Genomic DNA, 20,607 nt, shown 5'->3' with positions numbered 1-20,607 from the left:
ACAAAACTATCCTTAAAAAAATGTAAAAATACCACTAGAACTGTCATTCAAGTGGCAACCTTGCAATTTAGAAAAAAACAGTTGTAAATTTGTAAAAGCCCCTACCTATAAAGACTGGCCACAAGCCAAAAAAAACCATCATTCTCCCCTCTCCCATAGGTTGTGTTTGTGATAGTTGAAGATAGAAGATTTTCTATTTGTTGTGATAACTATTTAATGGTATAAACGAATAAAAATAATGTATTGCTATGGTATATGCTGCAAGTGCCTGAAAATCAAGGCCTGTGAAATTTACTCAAAATCACAGGTATTCATATTTTAACTAAAGAGTTAGTTAAAGTTGGGGTGGAAAAATATTGAATTAATAAATAAGGATGCTCTTAACCAGTTTTCAAAAGCATGACATAGCACAATACAACATTGCATTCATTTACAATTTATCCATACATATAAGCATTTTTCTTGGTATCAAGATAAATCATTAATTTTTTATTACGACCATTCGTCTTGAAAGCGCATCTAGCCTCCAAACGGAGTTTTGAATTATTAATGACAATGCTAGTCAAGCATGTGTGCGCTAATAAGTTGTGATTGCAGAGAAAATAAGAGATCAATTCAATTGAAGGAATACGCGATCAAATTTCAAGCATGGGTGACCCGAAGCGACGATTCTACGGAGTTGAAGACGTTCGAAGACGGGTTTTATTTTTCGTTTTGACTCGTAGGAACTCCGTACTATTAAGAGGGATCATCAGAAGCTTAGCATGCATTCAAGAAGAGTTAGAGTTAAGCTTGAGTTGAGCGGAGGCTTGTCGCTGTCTTTCTTAAACAGCAGGGACCGGACGGTCCGGCCCCCTGGCCGGACAGTCCGGTGGCAGGACGGTCCGAACCTTGATCCGGCTCCTGCTCAGGCTAAGTGAGCTAAGTGTCGGCCGGACGGTCCAGCCTCTATAGCCGGACGGTCTGGCCCTCTAGCCGGACAGTCTGGTTAGATTTCTTTTCCAACGGCTAAGTTACGTCTGCCAGCCTATATAAGGCCCCCTTTAGATCTAGCCGTTGGAGAGGCTTTCTGTTTGAATTCACTGGTTGCTACGGCAAGTTTAGCACCTCTCAAGCATCCCCACTAACCCAAAACACCTGCTAGAGAGATTAATCGCTAGATCACACCTTAGGGAGAGTGTTTAGGCTAGTGAATGATTGAGTGTTCATTCTTGGGCGTTGATGGATGCATGCGGAATCAAGGTGACCTATTACTCTTGGAGATTGATCTACTAAACGGACGGATAGGCGTTGCTCACGAGCCTCCGATTCTTGTGGATTGCTCGGGAGCAAGTTTGTGAAGGTTGTTGCACAACCTCAGCAAGGAAATAGATAGATTGCCAGTGGATTCTTGTGCTTTCTCATAGAGGGCTGCAGGGTAGAGCGGATTGCAACCTAGGGCTGGGCAAGCCGCCTTGATCTTGACCTTGGTGGTCGATCGAAGGGGTTGCTAATGCTTAGATGTGAATTCGGAGACCTGTGTTGGCCTTGTGGGAGGAAGCCAAGAGAGGGAAAGGATCGAGAGAGATCCCGCTCGCAGGAACGCCTCAGCGGAGAGTAGGATCGAAAGATCCGAACTTCAGGATAAATCTCTCGTGTATTCGTTCTTGTAATTTCGGTGTTCTTTCTGTCCTGCGATCTTTCTATGTTTATTTTCTGCATACGATCACTTCACGTTTCCAGGAACTTCACTGGAAAAGGAGACCTTTAAGTCTGTTGTTTCCACTAACCGGATAGACCAGTATTCTAAACCGGACGGTCCGGCTAGAGCTCTCGGCCCAACCTGAGAGTGGTCTGGACATAGGGCTGGACCGTCCGGCCCCTACTGACCGCTGTTGTTTCAAAGATTTTTTCAGGACACCTATTCATCCCTCTAGGCTATCTCCCTGGGACTTTACGTTTTATTAAAAAAATTATGTAGATATGCAATAATACAAGTTATTTTAGATATATTTAACCATAAATCCAATCACAACAAAATAAATCATAATTATATACTTTTCTATACCTATTATAAAAACAATGAGTGCTTATGTTCTCCGTTGTCCGTATAGATGATTTCCTCCTTATTTCTTCCTTTCCGCGCAGAAACAAATAAAATCGATTCCATGGTCCGACGGATAAGACTCTCTTCGTGAGAGGTTTCTGTTCGATCCTGCCAGGCGCACCGCGCACGTCGTGGATGTTATTTCCAATGTTTTATTTGTAGCCGATTTCCTTTTTCCACCGCTTTCTTTTTTTAGCTGCAGCCCTGATTATTTAGAGGCAGAGCCCAACTAATTAATTATTAAAATTTACATGTAGTACTAAATTTGTAACATTGTTTATTATTTTTTTTATCATAAAATATATCAATACAATAGATTGAAAATTTTAAAACCAAAAAATTGTTACCTACAATTATCAAAATATATCATTATTATTGTGATTTTAGAGTAGATTATTTTGATTGTTGAACCAAGTTGATGAGCAAAAATATTTTCACATAAAAATATTTTATTTATGTATAAAGTTTATGAACAGAATATTTATTTGTGTTTAAAGTTTATTAATACATATGCATGAAGTTTATGACTACAAGTAGTATAAATATATTTTTAAATATAAAAACTGGTCCAGAGATTGGCATAGAAGTGAGGTAAGGCCAATAAGATTAAAGTATATTACTTCAGTTTAACTTGGTTGGATATATTACATTTCTTAATGTCTTCAGTCAATTACATATTCTTCCTTGGTATTTATGAGGTTAGCATGAATGCAATTCAAGTATTGAGCTATGGAGTACATACACACGTTTAGTGGCAAATGGCAACGTGTATGGCAACCAATGTTTCAGATTCAATCAAATATATTTAAATTTCAGAGTTGACGTGCGTTTGGTGTGTAGCACTTTCTTATCTCTGTTAGGACTCAGAAACAAGGACTATCCATATGGGAAGAAAAGGAAAAGAAGGAATAGGAAGATAAAGAAGAAATGAAGAAGAAGAAAAGAAAGAAGAGAAGAGAGGAGAAAAAAAAAAAAGGAAAGGAATGATAAAATAAGGAGATGCTAAAATTTCAGAATTTAAATTAGGAGACAATTATAATATGGTTCACATAATTAATTAATTATTACTAAGTTCTAATATATGTTTTAGTTGTTTCTTTAATATATAATAATTATTTTTACCCGTAGCGAAGCACGAACATCGTTGCTAGTTTAAATAAAATAAATGGTTAAACATGTAAAAAAAATCAAAGGCATCATGTATTAAAATATGAAGAAAATACATTAAAATACGAAGGGAATAATGTCATGGTCGGCCTCTACTACCGCCGCCGGCGTCCGAACCAGGGAGGAGAGTCCATATCTGTGCCGGCCATTGAGGAGTCCAGATTGGATCGGCAGCAGCAAATAGGCAACGGCAGCAGCAAACATGCGTCCATATAGGAGTTAGATTCAGATTAATACATAGCATATAGAATAGGAGTTTGATTAGCATAAAGAATAGGAGTTTGATTAGCATATAGATTAGTCATTGTCAAGCCTATATATAGGCCATCAAATCAAGAAATAAAGTAAGCAATTAGTTCATCTAAATTCTCACCTACGATCTGCCTCTCCTCGCTGCACGTGCAGCCTCCTCGCCCCTGTTCCTTCTCCTCGCTGCCACGGGACGGCACGGGCAGGGGCTTCCCAAGCCTCGTCCTTCTGTCCAGCACTCATATTTCCTACGTTTGCAAGCCGGCGCCCATAACAATACACTACAATCCTAACCATCACTCGTTTGATTTCCCAACGTTACTTTCCCAGCAACTAAGGGCATGAAAGTATTTTCACAGCAATATGTTCTCTCTTCTTATAAAACTACGAGAAACCATTATATTCACATACATTATATTCACATATGGAGGGAGTAGTAACTCTTGAACGAGTCTCACTATTTTTAACATCATAATTAGACTCTTTTGGGATAAAGAGCCAACAAAAATACTCAAATATGAGAAGACGCTATTATTGGGCTTGACCCTAAATTTTTATTCCGCTAGCCAGCTTGGCGGTGTAAACATGTGTATTTCTCCTCCTTTTATTTTTACTTTCTATAGGTGAAAAAAAAAGGGTAACCTTGCCTCCTATAACTGACACCTATATATATATATATATATATATATATATATATGTTCACAACAGTGGCTTTGGACTGCACAAACATACCTCCGGCAGATTAAACATGAACCTTTCACGATCCTCGTAATTTGGCAAACTATACACTAAGCTTGGGGCGGTAATATACGCTAGCAAATTTCTTCGTAATGGAGTCCACACATGCCATTCTTATTCTTTCCGGTGTTGCTGGATTGTCAAGTGGGAACCAGTCGAAGTGGCCCTCCTCAGCTCTTGCGGCAGATATTGCATCCTTTATGGCAAACAAGACGGCTGAACCTAGGAAAAACGGTGGCTCTCCTACAGCCTTGGACGAGTGAATGACCTTTGGATTTGGAACGCCCTGCAATGAAGGAAAAGAAAAAACAGCTGTTAATCGAGCTATAGGGTAAATACATGTCAATCAAACAATCCAGGAGCGTTTCTGGCAAATTAATTTGTAGATGATCCTCCATTTTTAATTTAAGTGAACATCGCTAGTTCGTATCTAGTGCTATTTACATGTTATATTGACATCATTCTCTAGCATGTTTCTTTCACTGGAAAATTATTTCTGAAAGAGCTGGCAGGAGCAAAGTAAACAGTTCACTAGTATAAATTAACAGAATAAAAAAATGTATGGAGAGGGGCTTAGGCTGGGCATTATAGTTCAATATAGATTTGGATTTAATACGGTATTTCACTGGGAAAGTTACAGCACCTGCAGTCAAATTTTCTCACATCTTTTTCTTAAAAAAATCAGTGGAACCAAGATGGTCCTTCTGTATTTTCTCGAACCTGTACCACCCATATTTTATTATAACTGATACAAGATTGCATACCTTTGTAATGTTGCAGAGAAACTCATTATTATGTAAAAAAAATGACATACAATCAACAATTACAATAATCTCAATTAAATTCAACATAGTTCTGTTTTTGAAGTGCAATAATAAAAAAGAAGTTTACCTTCAAGAGTGAGACCTTGAAGTTTAGAGGTATATCATTCACAGAGGGTATTTTGTAAGAGCCAGGCCCACAGGTGAAAAGGTGTCCAGGTCGGATCCACTTGTGGTTATCATCTCCCCATTTTAGTTCTTCCAGGGCCGCCCAACCCAATCCCTGGATGAAACCTCCTTCGATCTGAAACAAGCTATTGAAGTTAAAGAAAACAAAAAAGGGTAATAAATGGGAGAAAAGCATCACTGGTCCTCCATTTTATTCCAGGAATCCAAACATTTCCATTGTAATTTGTAAACATACCTGGCCAATATCAATGGCCGGATTAATTGAACAGCCCAGATCCATAACAATATCTACTGTCCTTGTGTGGAAATCCCCAGTTAGGGTGTCAATTTCAACTTCTGCAAATGCTGCTCCGTATGTGAAATAGTAGAATGGAGTTCCCTTGCCAGATATCCAGTCAAACCCAACATCAGGGGTGATATAAAATCCATGAGCAGAGAGATCTATCCGTTCCATGTAGCATGCTTGAGCTAACTGTCAAAACAAGTAACACCAAAATTAACTTTACAGCTAATTTCTTTATCTTCAATTGTATGCAATACAGTGGGAAATACATGTCGGCATATTATTGCCATTTAGGTGTGAAGAACAGGAAATATTATCAGGTATAGAAATTAAGTGAGCAGATGCAGCATAAAATATAGTATTCATGTGGCATTACCAATGAGAACATACTGGATGGAGGAAAGATGGAGACCGATATCGGCGATATGTGACAAAGGTAATTGTAAGTTGTCAAGTTCAACAAAGAGGGAAGAGGTTATCACAAGTTCACTACCACCTTCCCAGATATAGTAATTCAGTACCGGAACCTTTTAGTTCCTTTTTTGCACATAATTTCCTTTCTCATATTTTTAAATTAACATATAAAAAATAAATGACTACTACTTTTTGTAACTTAATGACCAACAACAATGTTGCCATAGGCTAGAGATGAAATCCAATTCAGACCACTACACGGTGAGTGGACCCACGTTCACAATTTTACATAGCACCCCACTTACACTTTCATCCTTGCTTCGTATAAAAGGGTTAACTCGGAGGTATTATGCTTGGGGTGAATTAGGTATAAGCCGGCCAAACCTATCTAAACTTTCCATATGGACTAATCCCACCAACTGAACACTTGGAATAACAGGCCTAACACTTCGGCCCAACAGGCCAAAACACTAATAATGAGCCAGGGTATTACAAGTAGGCCATTCCTTGTACCTTTGCCATGACTGAGGGTGCCACTATGCACTCGTGCTTCAGGAGGCCTCCATTGGATATGCCCAAACGACCAAACCAACTCAAGCCATGTTAAACAAGCTTCTCAGTGCCGCCTATCCTATTGTCATTTAAGATCGTTCCTTGTATATCCACAGACCCATCACATCATACTCATCTCTACTAAACTCAACTTCTAGATGTGTTAACCAAAGTGTAATATAAGTTTATAATGTATTTATTGCTCTTTATGTCCCAAAATATGGTAACATTAGCATTCAAAATTTGGCCAATAATATAGCAACTTCTCCACCTACTTCCTCTTCTCAACCAATCACAATCTTGCACCATTTAATTTCTCCTCTTGCTTGCTCTTCTCAACTAATCATAACCTTCCCCTATTGAAACCTACTTTCTTAATTTCCGTTGCCCCGAAAGTTCTTAATACCCTTGCCCAACCCCAGAAGTACATTAGAAGTGTAACATTTTCTCAACAAGGCCCAAGCTAACAGCCTGCGAGTGTCTCAAAGGGTGAAATCTTTCAATGAGGTGTCACCCATTTGTTAAGGTGTGAACACGCTCACCCTTTTAAAAGAAGGGGATGTGGTCACTCACTTAAAAGGAGTGAATGTGTTCATTTATTTCAGAAAGGACATTCTAAACACTCACTTGTCCCTTGGGAAGTCATAATCGTGTAGCAAGTTGTTCTATCAACCAAAAAAAAGAAGGAAAAAAAAACTAAAGTCCCTAAGGAGCACACCGTTTTATCCAGGATAGACCATATCTTTAAATATTGCTGGTTTTTGGGTTGGGTTTTGTTCATGGATGATCCATACTTGATGTGGTCGAATATAGTTTGTATATCAAGCACATTAACTAACACCCCTTTGATGGACTTGCTGACACTAAACCACAGAAGCTGATCATTTGCCACTTGTTGGGCATCTCTAATTTGGTACCAGCTTCAAAGACCTTCATGTAAAAGTTTTGCATGCTTGGTTACTACAATTTGTATTTAGACTCAAGAGGTGTTTGGATTTATGGGTGGATTGGGTGGGATATGGATTGAGATTATGAAAGGATGTTTATGATAGACAATTGAGGGAACGAGGGAAGATAGAGGATAAGGATTTTCCCAAAACACATCCCAATCATATCACAACTCCTTATACCCAAACCAAAACAAACCCTCACTTATATTAACTTGATGGTTCATGAACCCAATTATTGGTTCTAGTACCTTACAGGCACCTCCTTATTTTGTCTTAACACACGTCTATAACTCAACACACCACTAATGGAAACAAATTGTACAATAAGGCAGGAATTGAGCAGTCCAGTTACTAAAGAATCCAGGATATTGATGCTTCACATCAGAATCAATAATGTGAACCAATTACTGAAGATATATCATATTAAGGACATTACCTCAGCAAAGGACTTGTGGTTTCCTCTTGAAGCAACAGGTTCCATCCGAGCCATAATTTGCTGACAAGCATCCAAAACTGCAGCACCATATATATCTGAACTAGCAGAGGCGGCTGTTGGTGTTGCATTTGGTACCTACATATTTGACATGGGTGATTAGAAATATACTGTTCAAATCAAATATACCAAATCTATGAGCCAAAACTCACCTTATCAGTGCTTGTTTCTGAGATAAATACAGAGCTAAGAGGGATGTTGAATGATGAAGCCGCAACTTGGGCTACCTTTGTGTGTAAACCCTGTCCCATTTCAACCCCACCATGTGTCACAAGGACAGTACCATCAGTGTAAACTTGCACTAAAGCACCAGCCTGCAGTTGTTCATCCATTAGAACTTCCATTAGGCTGAACAGTAATGTAACTGTAGGCTGTAGCAGTACATAATAACACAGTAATCTCAGCCATGGCGTTTTTTGTGGGGAAGCCATGGCTGACTTTCAGCTTTTTGGAATTTTTAATAGAAGTTCTATTGTTCCAATGAGAACTCAGAATATTTGCATTGCATGGGTACATATTCTGGCAGAAATAGCAGACATGTCAAATTCACACTTAGCAAGGCCAAAAAACCAACACATTTTTCCTACACGCTGCATGCAAGATAATAGTACAACTACAAATATTGCACACTGGCTGTTCTGACAGTACAAACAAACATTCATCACAAAAATATCACGTGGTAGCTAGTACATTCCAAATTTCCAATAGAGCTAGAGACAGTTTGTGAGAAACATTGCAATTATGTTTGTTTAGCAGTATGTGAAATTGTAATTTACCCCACATTGAATAACTATGTACATATCAATTGCAACTGAAAAACCAACTGTGTAATTAGTTGAATAACTATGTATTTTGCAAATGAAAAAAAAACTTGTCAATTTATAAGTAGTCCCAAGCTAAATAATTTGTACCATGGAAAGAACTAAAAAAAATGCTGGATATGAAAGGAAGGGCTCTCTATCGATATTATTAAGAGGGGTGAGGCTTTGAACCCAGGCACCACTGGGTGTTTCTTAACAGGGAGAGAATCCAGGTTACAAAAAGCGCTAGGCTCTAATTAGGCAATGAGCCGCCGCCTGGATCTTAGGCGTGCCTATGCATTTCCTAGGTGTTCCTTAGGCGTTTCGAATTGTGTATGATAGTATGCATAATTTGTTATAGTGGAAATAAGCAATTTACTATAGAAATTAGAAAGAAGGGTCTTCAATGAAAATAAATATAAACTTAAGGACTGATATAGAAGAAATCAATTAAATAGAGGCCTTTTGTAATATATGAACAATCAAAGGGCCAAAATGAAAAATGGCGGTCCCCTTATGCTCATCCCACAGATGGAACCAATCCCCCTCAGCCCACACAGGTCAGGGAAACCAGCACCCCTCCAGATCAAATCAGCAAAACTCACGTCCTCCATCAGCTCCATGGCGGCGTGATTCCTCCTCCGGCAGCATAGCTCCCCCTCCAGCAGTGCAGGGCCTTACCCAGCGATGCCTAGCGCCTAAAATCCGCCTACCCCCTACGCAAGGTGTTGCCCCTCCACCTACCTATTAAGTGTGTCTAGGCACCGCCTTTTGGAACACTTGAGAGAATAGTATAATTCCCAACTAATAAATATCCAAAACTATAAAGAATTCCCTTGTCTGACAAATTCTAGTGAGTTATAAAATTAGTAGAACTTTCTGGATAGAGTTTTGGAACCTATTCACCTGATTCATGAATTTTGTAGTGAAGGATATACCAAACTTGGTGGGAACCATAGCAATTCCACGCTTTCTCCAACGATTGTTGCTGTTAAAATCAGTTACAGCTTTGCGAGCTTCCATAAAATTACAAGAAACCTTTAGTTCATCCCATACAGAACGTATTGTACAATTCTGAAGCACCTGGCCATAATGAAGCATAGATCCTTCACTTTGAAAATTAAGTTCCTGAAAACAATCAATGAATTAACTCAATAGTATAAGCAGGCCAGGACCACAACAAAAAAATGGTTACACTTACTTTTATCTCTTCCGGACTTCGCTTGAGTTCTGTAGCCATGTGCTGAATCCAATTCTCCGCAATCAGCATGGCTTGTGGACCACCAAAGCCTCTGAAAGCAGTATTGCTTGGAAAATTTGTAAGACATACTTGCCCACTGACTCTGAGATTTGATATATCATAGACATTGTCTGAATGAAACATAGCACGCTCCATGACTGGAAGTGACAAATCATGTGAATGACCACCATTGTTATAAATATCAAGGTCTAAGGCCAATATCTTCCCGTCATTGGTAAATCCCACCTACAAGTTTAATAGCAAGTTAGGTAAATATAAAAGCATATGGCCAGATGAAAGTTTAGTGTTGACTACACACGGGCCAACCTCCACGGTTTATTGTCCATATTTTACTTTAACATTCGACTACAGTGGTGCAAAATAGTGATCAGTTAGCACATTGCATTCACATAATCACATTTATCTTTTAACATTGCATTAATGTTGCATCTAGAAGGCCCTCCAGCTATCCAGAACAAATCAAATGCTTATTTTTTCTTTTAGATTATGTTTGATACATTACATGATGGCTATTTGTGCCATGCTTCCAAACATATGATTTCTCCAAAATTTTCTACATCAGCACTACTTAGATAACTTGCTCTAGCTATTTTTAGCTTTATAATATGTAAGATTTGATCAATGTCTATAACAAAGTGTCCATAATCCACCCAATCATCTATAAATAACATATAAATTATTTGTTCCGAGCTAATCAAACTCCAGCCACCAGAGACACAGATGCCAAAATAAACTGGAAAACAGTTGTCAAAGCAGCGATGAAAAGACGATGCTCTTTGAAACTCCATACCTTATACTTTCCTAGGAAACTGTGCCTCTGTCCAGTTGTCATCATGTCAATATCCCTGTCCAAAACAATCTTAACAGGCCTTCTTAAACAATAAGCTGCTACAGATGCAGCAGCAGCAAATATGGCTGATCTGGTTTCTTTTCCGCCAAATCCACCACCAATACGCTTAGTCTTGCAAACAACTTTTGATTGTGGCAGACCAAGAACATTAGCAACATACTTTTGGTGCTTCTGGGGAGCCTAAACATATATAACATTTGGTCAGATAAAACTGATTGCACATGTAATGCCAGAAAACAAAAATGGGAAAAAGCGACTGGTAGAAAGACAGTGACCACACAAAATTAAGAATGGTAAACAAAGACACTTCACTTCAATTTGCATTAGTATTAAATAGTTATACAGTTGCCTAAATTCATCATATTAAACAATTTGGCTTTCATGTTTTGTATTTACATTCCATGCTAACATAAATAGAAGCTGCACCTCAAAGTTCTTACTTAAGCATGAAATTTAACAAAAATTTACTCCAACAACACCATAAATATGGGTCAACAGCTTCCACATAGCGTTACTTTGGTCTAGACTTTGGAAGACCTGATGGCAGTTTCAAAATCCAATGACAGATACAACCAGCATCAGAACATGGGTGTAATCATGGTAGAACATCAGGTTTGACTTGTACCTCTCTTTTATTAAAGAAAGTGATAGAATTCATAGAGATATTAATCTTGGATAAAAAATGTAGTTCATCTATCTGAGTGTGATCACAAGTCTACTGAAGACTTTATAAATTTGGCAGCTATTAATTTCGAAATTCGAAACAATTATATCAAGAAACAACTACATTGAGATTCTATTCTGAGTAAAACTTGGTATTTCTAAAAACCGAAATTTGAATTATCAAATTAGGAAAAAACCAAGCCTCGGGTTGTTGCGATTATGCTGTGTTGCGCTGTAATTATTTTGAGTTGCTGCAAAAATAAAAACATTTAATCATTGTAGTTTGTTACTTGCTTACAGATTGCTTGAATTATAGTCAGATAAAACATGTTACCAAAATATCATGCCTCTCCCAATAATTTCATGTGTTTAGACCATAAATTATCTTTTGCAAAGATTGAAAGAAAAGCATTTTGCCAAGAACCAAAATGTCTAAGAGCTGTTACATCAAAATAGATTACCATAATTCACCACAACACACACCACAACACCAAATGGGGCCTAAAAATGAAACTCCATGCCGGATGCAAATTGGTATTTCTCATTATATCAGAACTATTAAGCCTCCTAACTTAAAATTATTAATTCATGAATAGTAAATTGATTAGAATTTTGGTATATATTTCCATGTATAAGCATTGAGAATTAATAATTAAAAGTAGCAAATTCATCTTTGTAAGAATATGCATAGAAGATATTGTATGCACTAGTACCTAGGTACTATTTAAGCGATCAAACTGTGGGAGCTTCTCAAAAAGATCTCGACAAAAATATCCTGGGATAATGTTTTAGGAACATCCAAACAAATTGAGTATGAAAATTTGTCACTGTGTACCTTCTACAAAAAATTGAAGCTTTTGATATGTATTGGTGCATACAAAAAGACATGTCCGGCTTTGTTTTTTCTAGAGGTCACATGATACTAACAAAATCTTCCATTAAATTGTGTGGATGCTCCTAATACACTTGAGGAGCCCTTTTTCATGCTCCGAGAGTACATGATCTCACATCAAACATGCCACTTAAGTGAAACCAATCATACTACTTTATCAATTCTAGTATGTTCTAAGCAAAATACTCCCCTGACATTTGTCATGAAAAATTTAATGTAATCCGTTGTATCTTCTATATTCAAAAGGAGTTTATCCAATAATTACTTACATATAATTTCTAATCAATCTTAAAGTATACTGTAAAAAAATCAACCTTGAAGTAAACATTAGTCACACATGTCTACCATATCAATAGTCCATGCAAATGGAACATAAAATAATCCTTTAAACTCTAAAGAACAGAGAATACCTGGGTAGATGAGATCATATGAATTTCATTTCCAGAATCAACTGGCCAGACAAGAGTGCATTGAGGCTCCATATAAAAGTGCTCTTGACCTCCAACTCGTACTTCTCCTTCTATAATTTTATCACATGCACCCGACATAAAACATTGTTCAACATTACCTTTTACAAGGCATCTCTTTGTATTTGGATGAAAGCTACCAGCTTTGACAGCTTCCTCTATTGATAAAATTGCTGGAAGTTCAGAATATTCGATATTAACTTTATTTGCGGCCGCTTTTGCATTTTCATGGGTATCTGCCACAACAATTCCAACGATCTGCCAAAGGGATGAAAAGGGAGTGATTGACAGACTAATAAAATTGAAACCTGTGTACCTAAAATACAAGAACAAGCAGATACCTGGCCAACACAAGTAACGACATCAGATGCAAAAACCTCCTCATCATGGACAACAGGTCCAGTATGGTTAGCACCAGGCACATCTTTGGACAGGAAGAGACCCGCAAACCCAGGGGAAGATTTGGCAAGTGAATCATCAATAGACAATATGCGTGCATGAGCTTTAGTACTCAGCACCAGAGCAGCATGCAAGGTATTGGACGGTGTCGGTGTGTCATCAGTATATTCAGCCTCACCAGTAACCTAGCATATCAGAAGTTATTGCAAGTGAAGGAAATCTAATGAAAGGACTCAGCCCACACATGATATGACAATCACCACTTCATTAAAAAGGAATATAATTGCTTCATGAAAAGAAAATGGTAGGGGAACTTAGACCAGTTGTGGGTTACAAAGACTAGTTTGGCCTTTTGGTCGAATTTCAGTTTTCAAACTTTATGACTCAGCACCATACAATCAAGAAAATGTATAGTCGCCGAGCCTTTATGAAACTGGAAGCACCAACAATTTGATATCTAATAAGCATAAAAACTAATCAATGAAAATTTTAAATTTTCTCCTATACCTAAAAACCAATCAATGGAATTACCATGTCTTGGAATTAAAAATTTGTTCTGCACCGAATGGTAATAAAGTTTGTTTATTTTGTTACAGGCATAACTAGCAAGGAAGTTAATCATAATTGCCATGAGTATGGTTGGTGCATAGGTCTCTGCATTGCATGAAAAAAGCTGCACAAAGGATTGCCTCCAAGAACATGGGAAAAAATAAAATGGAAATGAACAGGAAAAATGGTCAGTAAAAATTTATAGAGGACCGTACGGTTTATTGGCCTGTCCACCTGTGTTTTGGGAGCTATTCTCTTAGCCAAAAATTTCTGTTAGACCCAAATCTTAGTGAAGTAGATCCTCCAAGGAGCTAGATCTAGATCTAGGAAAGTAGAATTGGAAACACCCCAAGGTATCTAATTTGATGAAAAGCAGAATGGGGTAACTTGAATTTAGGTTGTAAAAATAGATTAATAATACCTGAAGCATAGCTGATGTGTGAACCACAGGTTGGCCTACCGCGGTTCCTTGTCTAACCAATTCATAGCATTGAGTTCCAACACCGACAGGTCTAGTGTAAGACTGTATGGCTGAAAGATTGGCTGCATGCAACCCATCCTTCCAAAATCCTTTTATATTCATTTCATGAGTAACATAAAGGAAAAATTTGAAAAAGAAACTTAAAGTAAGTGAATTGCGAAATTCAACCATTCCACCAGGTGCATTCTCAGCCAGATGTATGTCTTCTTTCAACAGATCATAGGTCTCATTCAACAATCCATACTCCCATTTTTTTCCAGTGAGAAAGTTTTCGGTTCTTGAAGCACGGAGAGGAATTGCAGCTACTCCTCCATAGATAATTGAAACATCAGAAATTATCCAGTCTCCTTCAGCTTTTCTTATATAGACACGCATTCCAGCATTCACCAATGCAATGTCGTCCTCCCTTCTATGTGATTGTTTGAATTCTTTCACAAATTCAAACGGCCTTGTCCATGGTAGTATAACAGAGAGCAATATTTCATCAGGCTTTAGGTCAACTTTACGATAACCAAGGAAGAAATCTTTTGCAGGAATGGTCCTAATATTATTGTTCACATCAATTATCTCGAATGTTGCACCAGAAGCTATCCAAAGTGGATTTAGATCTGATATTGGACTAGCAGTACAAATGTTACCTCCAACAGAAGCAACATTTCTGATTTGTGTACCAGCAAACCATTTTAACTGCCGCAGTACTGCCTCACAGGATGATATTTCATGTGAATTACGCTCTAAAACAACATTTCTGAGGAAATTTTGGAGCTGTGCAAGCCTTACAGAAGAACCAATATGTATACCATCCTCTTTCACTTGAAGGGTTTGAAGCTCTGGAACATGAGTAACTGAGATCAAGACCTTATATTGGGCATTCTTGAACTTTGTTTCAACTCCTACTTCAGAGTTACCATTGATCAGTTTCGCATTTGGGTAGCATGCTTTCAACTGCAATACTTCCTTTAGTTTAAGAGGTCTATACCATCTGATCCCATTAAACCCATTCAATTTAAGTGACATAACTTTTCTCAACTGAAGTTCTGGGGGGAAAATGAGTTCTTTCTCACTGTATGCATTTCCATCAATCTCATTGTATGAGCAAGGTGAGTAGCTCTTAATAGGTGACAATAATGAACACTCACTAGCATTCATGTATTTCTCATCTCCACAGGAACATGGTTTTCCAGTTGAAGGGCAGATAGGTCGACCATCTGCACTTTTTGGAGATGAGTTGGTGTACAATAAATCATCTCTTTTTGAAAAAACGCGGAATGCATCTATTATTGGTCTGTAGCCAGTACAGCGACACAAATTTCCAGCAAGGCTATCTTCAATCTGCTCTTCAGTAGGAGGCTGCTTGCTTGATCTCAGCAATGCATACATCGACATCACAAAACCAGGGGTGCAAAACCCACATTGTGATCCATGTGCATTGGCTAAACATTCCTGTAAGGAAAGCAGACCCTCTGGACATCAGGATCAAAGAGCAAAACCAATAGGTAGGAAAGGATGAAGAAAGTGCAATGGCAAGAGCCAGAAACAGATAACATCTTGTTCCTCAATATTTGATTTGTTCTTTACCACTACATGGTAGTGCTGTCAAAAATATACAACCTATAAGAGACATGAGATGCATTTCACATATTTGTGTTTTCCGAGACTATGAGACATCATGATACATCTGAATGAGTTGTGTTTTGATTGGCCAACACAACAACTTATGAAACCCATGTACTATTCATATCATGTCAATTGGGTTGCTTCAGCTGCGCCAGGCAAGTTATGTTTCTTTTGCAGGTAATATTGTGTTGAGCTGCTTTGTACTCTTATATAAAAAATAATTATCTTCAGTTTTTATCCATTTTAATACTCTTCTTGAGTTTGTGTCCAGCTCTATGAGTCCACATCAGAGCTGACATGAAAATAACCCTCCGGATATATGGAGTCGGTAATTACTTCATGCTCAAGTTTACTGCTTAGAAATCTCTACCTTTCTCCAGGTCTTTTAACCAACAAATTACTACCTTACAACATCAATGGTTCCACACAGCTTAAATATTTTCACACACACCATTAATAAAAAAAGATAAAAAAAGATTAATGACTTATGGTGTAGTTACATCGAAACATGTAAGAGAAGTGGATGCCTCATGGATATAAACAAATCATAGAAGAGCATTGCATCACCTGGACTGGGTGCAAACCCCGCTGGCGATCCCCAACTCCCTCTACTGTGATTATGTGCATTCCTTCCACAGAATAAAGCGGAGCCAAACATGCATTGATTGCAAAATGCCTGATGAAGATTTTTTTATCAAAATAAAGCTAAATTTAAAATCAGACAATTACATACCAGATACATAGTACAACCACACGTAATGTTTAATATTAAGGATCTTAATGTACTTTCAAAATTAAGAGTTAGCATACTAGCACAAAAACACCTGTTCAACATGGAAGGTTAAGAAATACAAGCAAGTTTCAGCTTGGAAACGTATCTCACCTTCAGGTAGTACAAGATAGTTTCAAACAAGGTGTAACAAAATACCAATTTGACTTGAAAGATTAAGAAATGCAAGCAAGCTGCAGCTTGCAAATGTATCTCACATTTCAGCTAGCACAAGATAGTTTTAACTAAGGTAAAACGAAAACCGAACAAGGGTGAAGGCGTTGCAATTTTTTCGCGTTACTACATGAAATAGTGATTTCTTTGTAGCTTGAAAAAATTGCATAACATGATTTGTTGAAGGGCTGTAGCTCTCACAGCGTTTTCTTTGTAGTTCGATCATAGTGTGAGATCATCACAGTGCAGGCTCCACAGCCACCTTCACCACATCCAAGCTTTGTTCCCCGAAGACCAATGTCTACAATACAGAGCTAGAGAAAAGTTACAAATGAAATTCAAACAACCAAATATGAATGATGAAAATATAACACGGACATGGTATCTATATGCTGAGGCTCGAAAAATATAGCCCTTTGTTCTGGACAGATTGGAACAGCAGAACAAACTGGACTACAATATTAAATGTATCTAACATGTAATGACATTAAATAATTGGTCTAAAAAGAGTTGGAAATAAGAGGATCACAGAAGGCTGCTAGGTTCAAAACACAAAGATAATGCAAGAATGAACTATCATGAGTATTTTAGCCTTCCTCTCTTGGTCATGCTTTTGACAATTGTAATAAGCATTCAGCCATTTTTTTAGGAGAAAAAAAGCATTCAACCGTTATTGCCAAAGTGGCATATTGTTTTATGTTTAGAGTTATGCTATCCAATCCTCTTGCTGAGCTTACAAGATCATGCAGAGGCCTCCAGTGTCATTTAATCGGACTTGTATAGAAATTATCTGTGCAATGAACACACAAGGATAATCTGATTACAAAGAACCTGCTAAGGAGGATCCTCACTAAGAACACTACTACTGCAAGTTAATATCTACTCCCTCGGTCCCATAATAGAAGGGATTATGACATTTTTTTTGCAAAAATTAAGTAGAAAAAATACAAGTCATATCACAAAAGATTGTAGTTGAAGGAATAAAATAGTACGAAAGTTGGTAGGAAAGGTATAAAGTAGTACGAAAGTTGATAGGTGTAGAATAAAGTAATACAAAAGTTGATGGATGGGAAATAAATTCTTGCCTCAGGATCACAAATCCCTTAGGCCTTGTTTAGTTCCTAAAAATTTTTCCTAAAAACATCATATCGAATTTTTAGACATTTAAATGGAGCATTAAATGTAGATGAAACGAAAAACTAATTACATAGTTATGGGAGAAATCTTGAGACGAATCTTTGAGCCTAACTAGTCCATGATTACCATAAGTGCTACAGTAACCAACATGTGCTAATGACGGCTTAATTAGGCTAAAAAAATCGTCTCGTGGTTTCCAGGAGAGCTGTGAAATTCGTTTTTTCATTCGTGTCCAAAAAATCCTTCCAACATTCGGTTAAACGTTTGATGTGATATTTTCCCCAAAAATTTTTGCCATCTAAACATGGCCTTATATTCTGGGACAAAATTTAGGGGTCAAATCTCTTATATTATGGGATGGAGGGAGTATGTGATGAAAATCATGAAGAGACACCCTACCAAATCTTCTCTTTGTTTGAATGTACAGGATCTGCTTGGGACTTACTATGTGTAATTATAATATTCACTCTTCAGCCTTAGGTTTTCAACTGACAAGAAAAAGGCTTTTCTGACTCGCAAAAGGTAGACACTCTACCTTATATAACCATTGTATTAATGGTGGGTCAAAGTGTTATACAATAAACACCTAAGTAGGCAACCAGTGGTCAAAAGAGAGAATTGCTGAAAAAATGAATATTTCTTTCTACAGGGTATTTGCTGCTAATTTTCCTTTGGCCTTTAGCCCCTGTACATGTAGTATGTTGATCTTTTAACCCTGTCAGACAGACGAATATCCAATCCCAGAAAGGACTACAACAAGAAGAAACTGCCGGCGGTACCTCGACACATGAATTTAATTATTGCCCATACTTGGTTCAGAGTGCTGGACTAAGCTACATCATCAAATATTCTTATTCTGATGGTTATGGTCAATCCTAACCAGTGCCGTCACACATGGTAAATCCTATGGGAGAAAGCGCTGTCACCCCAAAAATGACATCACTAATGTTCAGTAATCCCCCAAAGGAAATAGAAAGAAAAATGTAGAGAATTCAATTCCATCGGATTCGAGAGCCAATCCCAGTGCAGGCGAACGAGCAGAGAGAGAGAGAGAGACCTCTGAGGTACTGGAGCAAGGTGAGGTGGGCGAGGCCGTCAGGGAGCACGCGGCGGACGCCGTTGACGTAGACGACCGCCTCGTTGGACCACTCCTCGGCCGCCGCCGTCTCCTCCTCCGCCTTGGTGAGCGAACCCATGGCGCACGGGGCGGCGATCAACTCGAGACGGAGCCGCGGGTGCGGGTGGGGTTCTCCGGTCCGGTAGCGCGAGGGCGAGGATGGGGCTGCCTCTCTCTCTCTCTCTCTCTCTCTCTAATGGGTGAGATTGGGATCGGGGGGGAGTGAAGTAGGCTACGGCCGCTGGACTCTGGGAGCTTTCGGAACCGAGAGAGAGCGTGACGTGCGGAGGATGAGGCGGCAGCATGTGGGTGAGGGTGCTGACCTTGGAAGGGACGGGCACGGGTGAAGTGAATCACGAATCCTCCCGACAATGATATTGTTTATGGTAGATCGTGGTCGAAAAAGGCTGTGGCATAAACGGATGAGAGCAACTACTTTGTTTCAATTTATTTATAATTAATCTAATAGCTAATTTATATAATAGCCCCCTATAAAACATATACTATCATGTTCCATATGACATACATACATGTTGTACTAGAGTTCGTGCTACAGTTGTTTATAAATTTGTAACTCATTCATCTTCTCTCTTCTCTTCTTAAAATATGTTTATAGCTGACTTATAGTCTACTAGCTCTTAGCTATCTAAATGTCTTATCTCCTTTTGTCTTGGATATCTAGGACTGGTAGATAGGCCGTGGTTAGGAAGACCGTGGGGTTGTTTAGATAGGGCTAAACTTTTAGCCCTATGTCACATCGGATGTTTGGACATTAATTTAAAGTATTAAACATAGACTAATAAAAAACTAACTTTATAAATGCGTGGTAATCCGTGAGACGAATTTTTTAAGCCTAATTAATCTATAATTAGATCATGTTTACCGTAACATCACATAGACTAATCATGGATTAATTAGGCTCAATAGATTCGTCTCACGAATTAGCCCAAGATTATGGATGAGTTTTATTAATAGTCTACGTTTACTATTTATAATAAATGTCCAAACATTCGATGAGACAAGTGACTAAAAATAAGTCCATTGTCCCAAACACTACCTATATATCATGTGAATATGCTTAAAGTATACGGTTGCGTGAATTGGTTTGGCTTTCTGTTTTACTTTTACATTAGGTCCATGACTAGTCTGAACTTAAGGGGTGTTTAGATATGGCTAAAATTTTTTAAGTACATATCACATCGGATACTTAGACACTTATTATAAATATTAAACATAGACTATTTATAAAATTAATTATATAAATAAGAACTAATTCGCATGATAAATTTTTTAAGCCTAACTAATTCATAATTAGCACATGTTTACTATAGCATCAAATAGGCTAATCATGGATTAATTACACTCAATATATTCGTCTCACAAATTACTACAAGATTATGGATGAGTTTTATTAATAGTTTACGTTTACTATTTATAATAAGTGTCCAAACATCCGATAAGACAAGGGAATAAAATTTAGTCCCTTATCCTAGATTTTTTTATTAAATAAACCTTTTTAAGAAATAATTTTATTACTAAACCTCGGGGT

The 20,607-nt window shown here is 37.8% G+C and overlaps 1 protein-coding gene across 1 annotated transcript; it reads right to left on the bottom strand.

Annotated features, from left to right (window-relative positions):
- Positions 1–4,115: 4,115 nt before the first annotated feature.
- LOC102707013 (xanthine dehydrogenase) lies at positions 4,116–19,341 on the bottom strand. Its single transcript, XM_006650166.3, has 14 exons — positions 18,999–19,341; positions 17,006–17,105; positions 16,429–16,537; positions 14,185–15,687; positions 13,157–13,399; positions 12,759–13,073; positions 10,734–10,973; positions 9,884–10,168; positions 9,589–9,810; positions 8,035–8,196; positions 7,826–7,960; positions 5,426–5,662; positions 5,132–5,305; positions 4,116–4,526 (listed from the first exon to the last, which is right to left on the bottom strand). The coding sequence occupies exons 1-14, from the start codon at positions 19,135–19,137 to the stop codon at positions 4,284–4,286; spliced, it is 4,107 nt and encodes a 1,368-aa protein (XP_006650229.1). The 5' UTR covers positions 19,138–19,341; the 3' UTR covers positions 4,116–4,283.
- Positions 19,342–20,607: the final 1,266 nt, after the last annotated feature.

Source organism: Oryza brachyantha, chromosome 3 (genome assembly GCF_000231095.2).
Source record: "Oryza brachyantha chromosome 3, ObraRS2, whole genome shotgun sequence".
Classification (NCBI taxonomy): domain Eukaryota; kingdom Viridiplantae; phylum Streptophyta; class Magnoliopsida; order Poales; family Poaceae; genus Oryza; species Oryza brachyantha.
The sequence above is the reverse complement of the archived record's forward strand: the minus strand, read 5'-3'. Positions and strand labels throughout refer to the sequence as shown.

Excerpts from the sequence above, each read along its gene's own strand:
- LOC102707013 (XM_006650166.3), bottom strand. The coding sequence starts at position 19,137 with ATGGGTTCGCTCACCAAGGCGGAGGAGGAGACGGCGGCGGCCGAGGAG. Across the intron at positions 13,074-13,156 it reads TCGTTACTTGTGTTGGCCAG|ATCGTTGGAATTGTTGTGGC; the intron begins GTATCTGCTTGT and ends TCCCTTTGGCAG. Across the intron at positions 7,961-8,034 it reads CAGAAACAAGCACTGATAAG|GTACCAAATGCAACACCAAC; the intron begins GTGAGTTTTGGC and ends TCAAATATGTAG.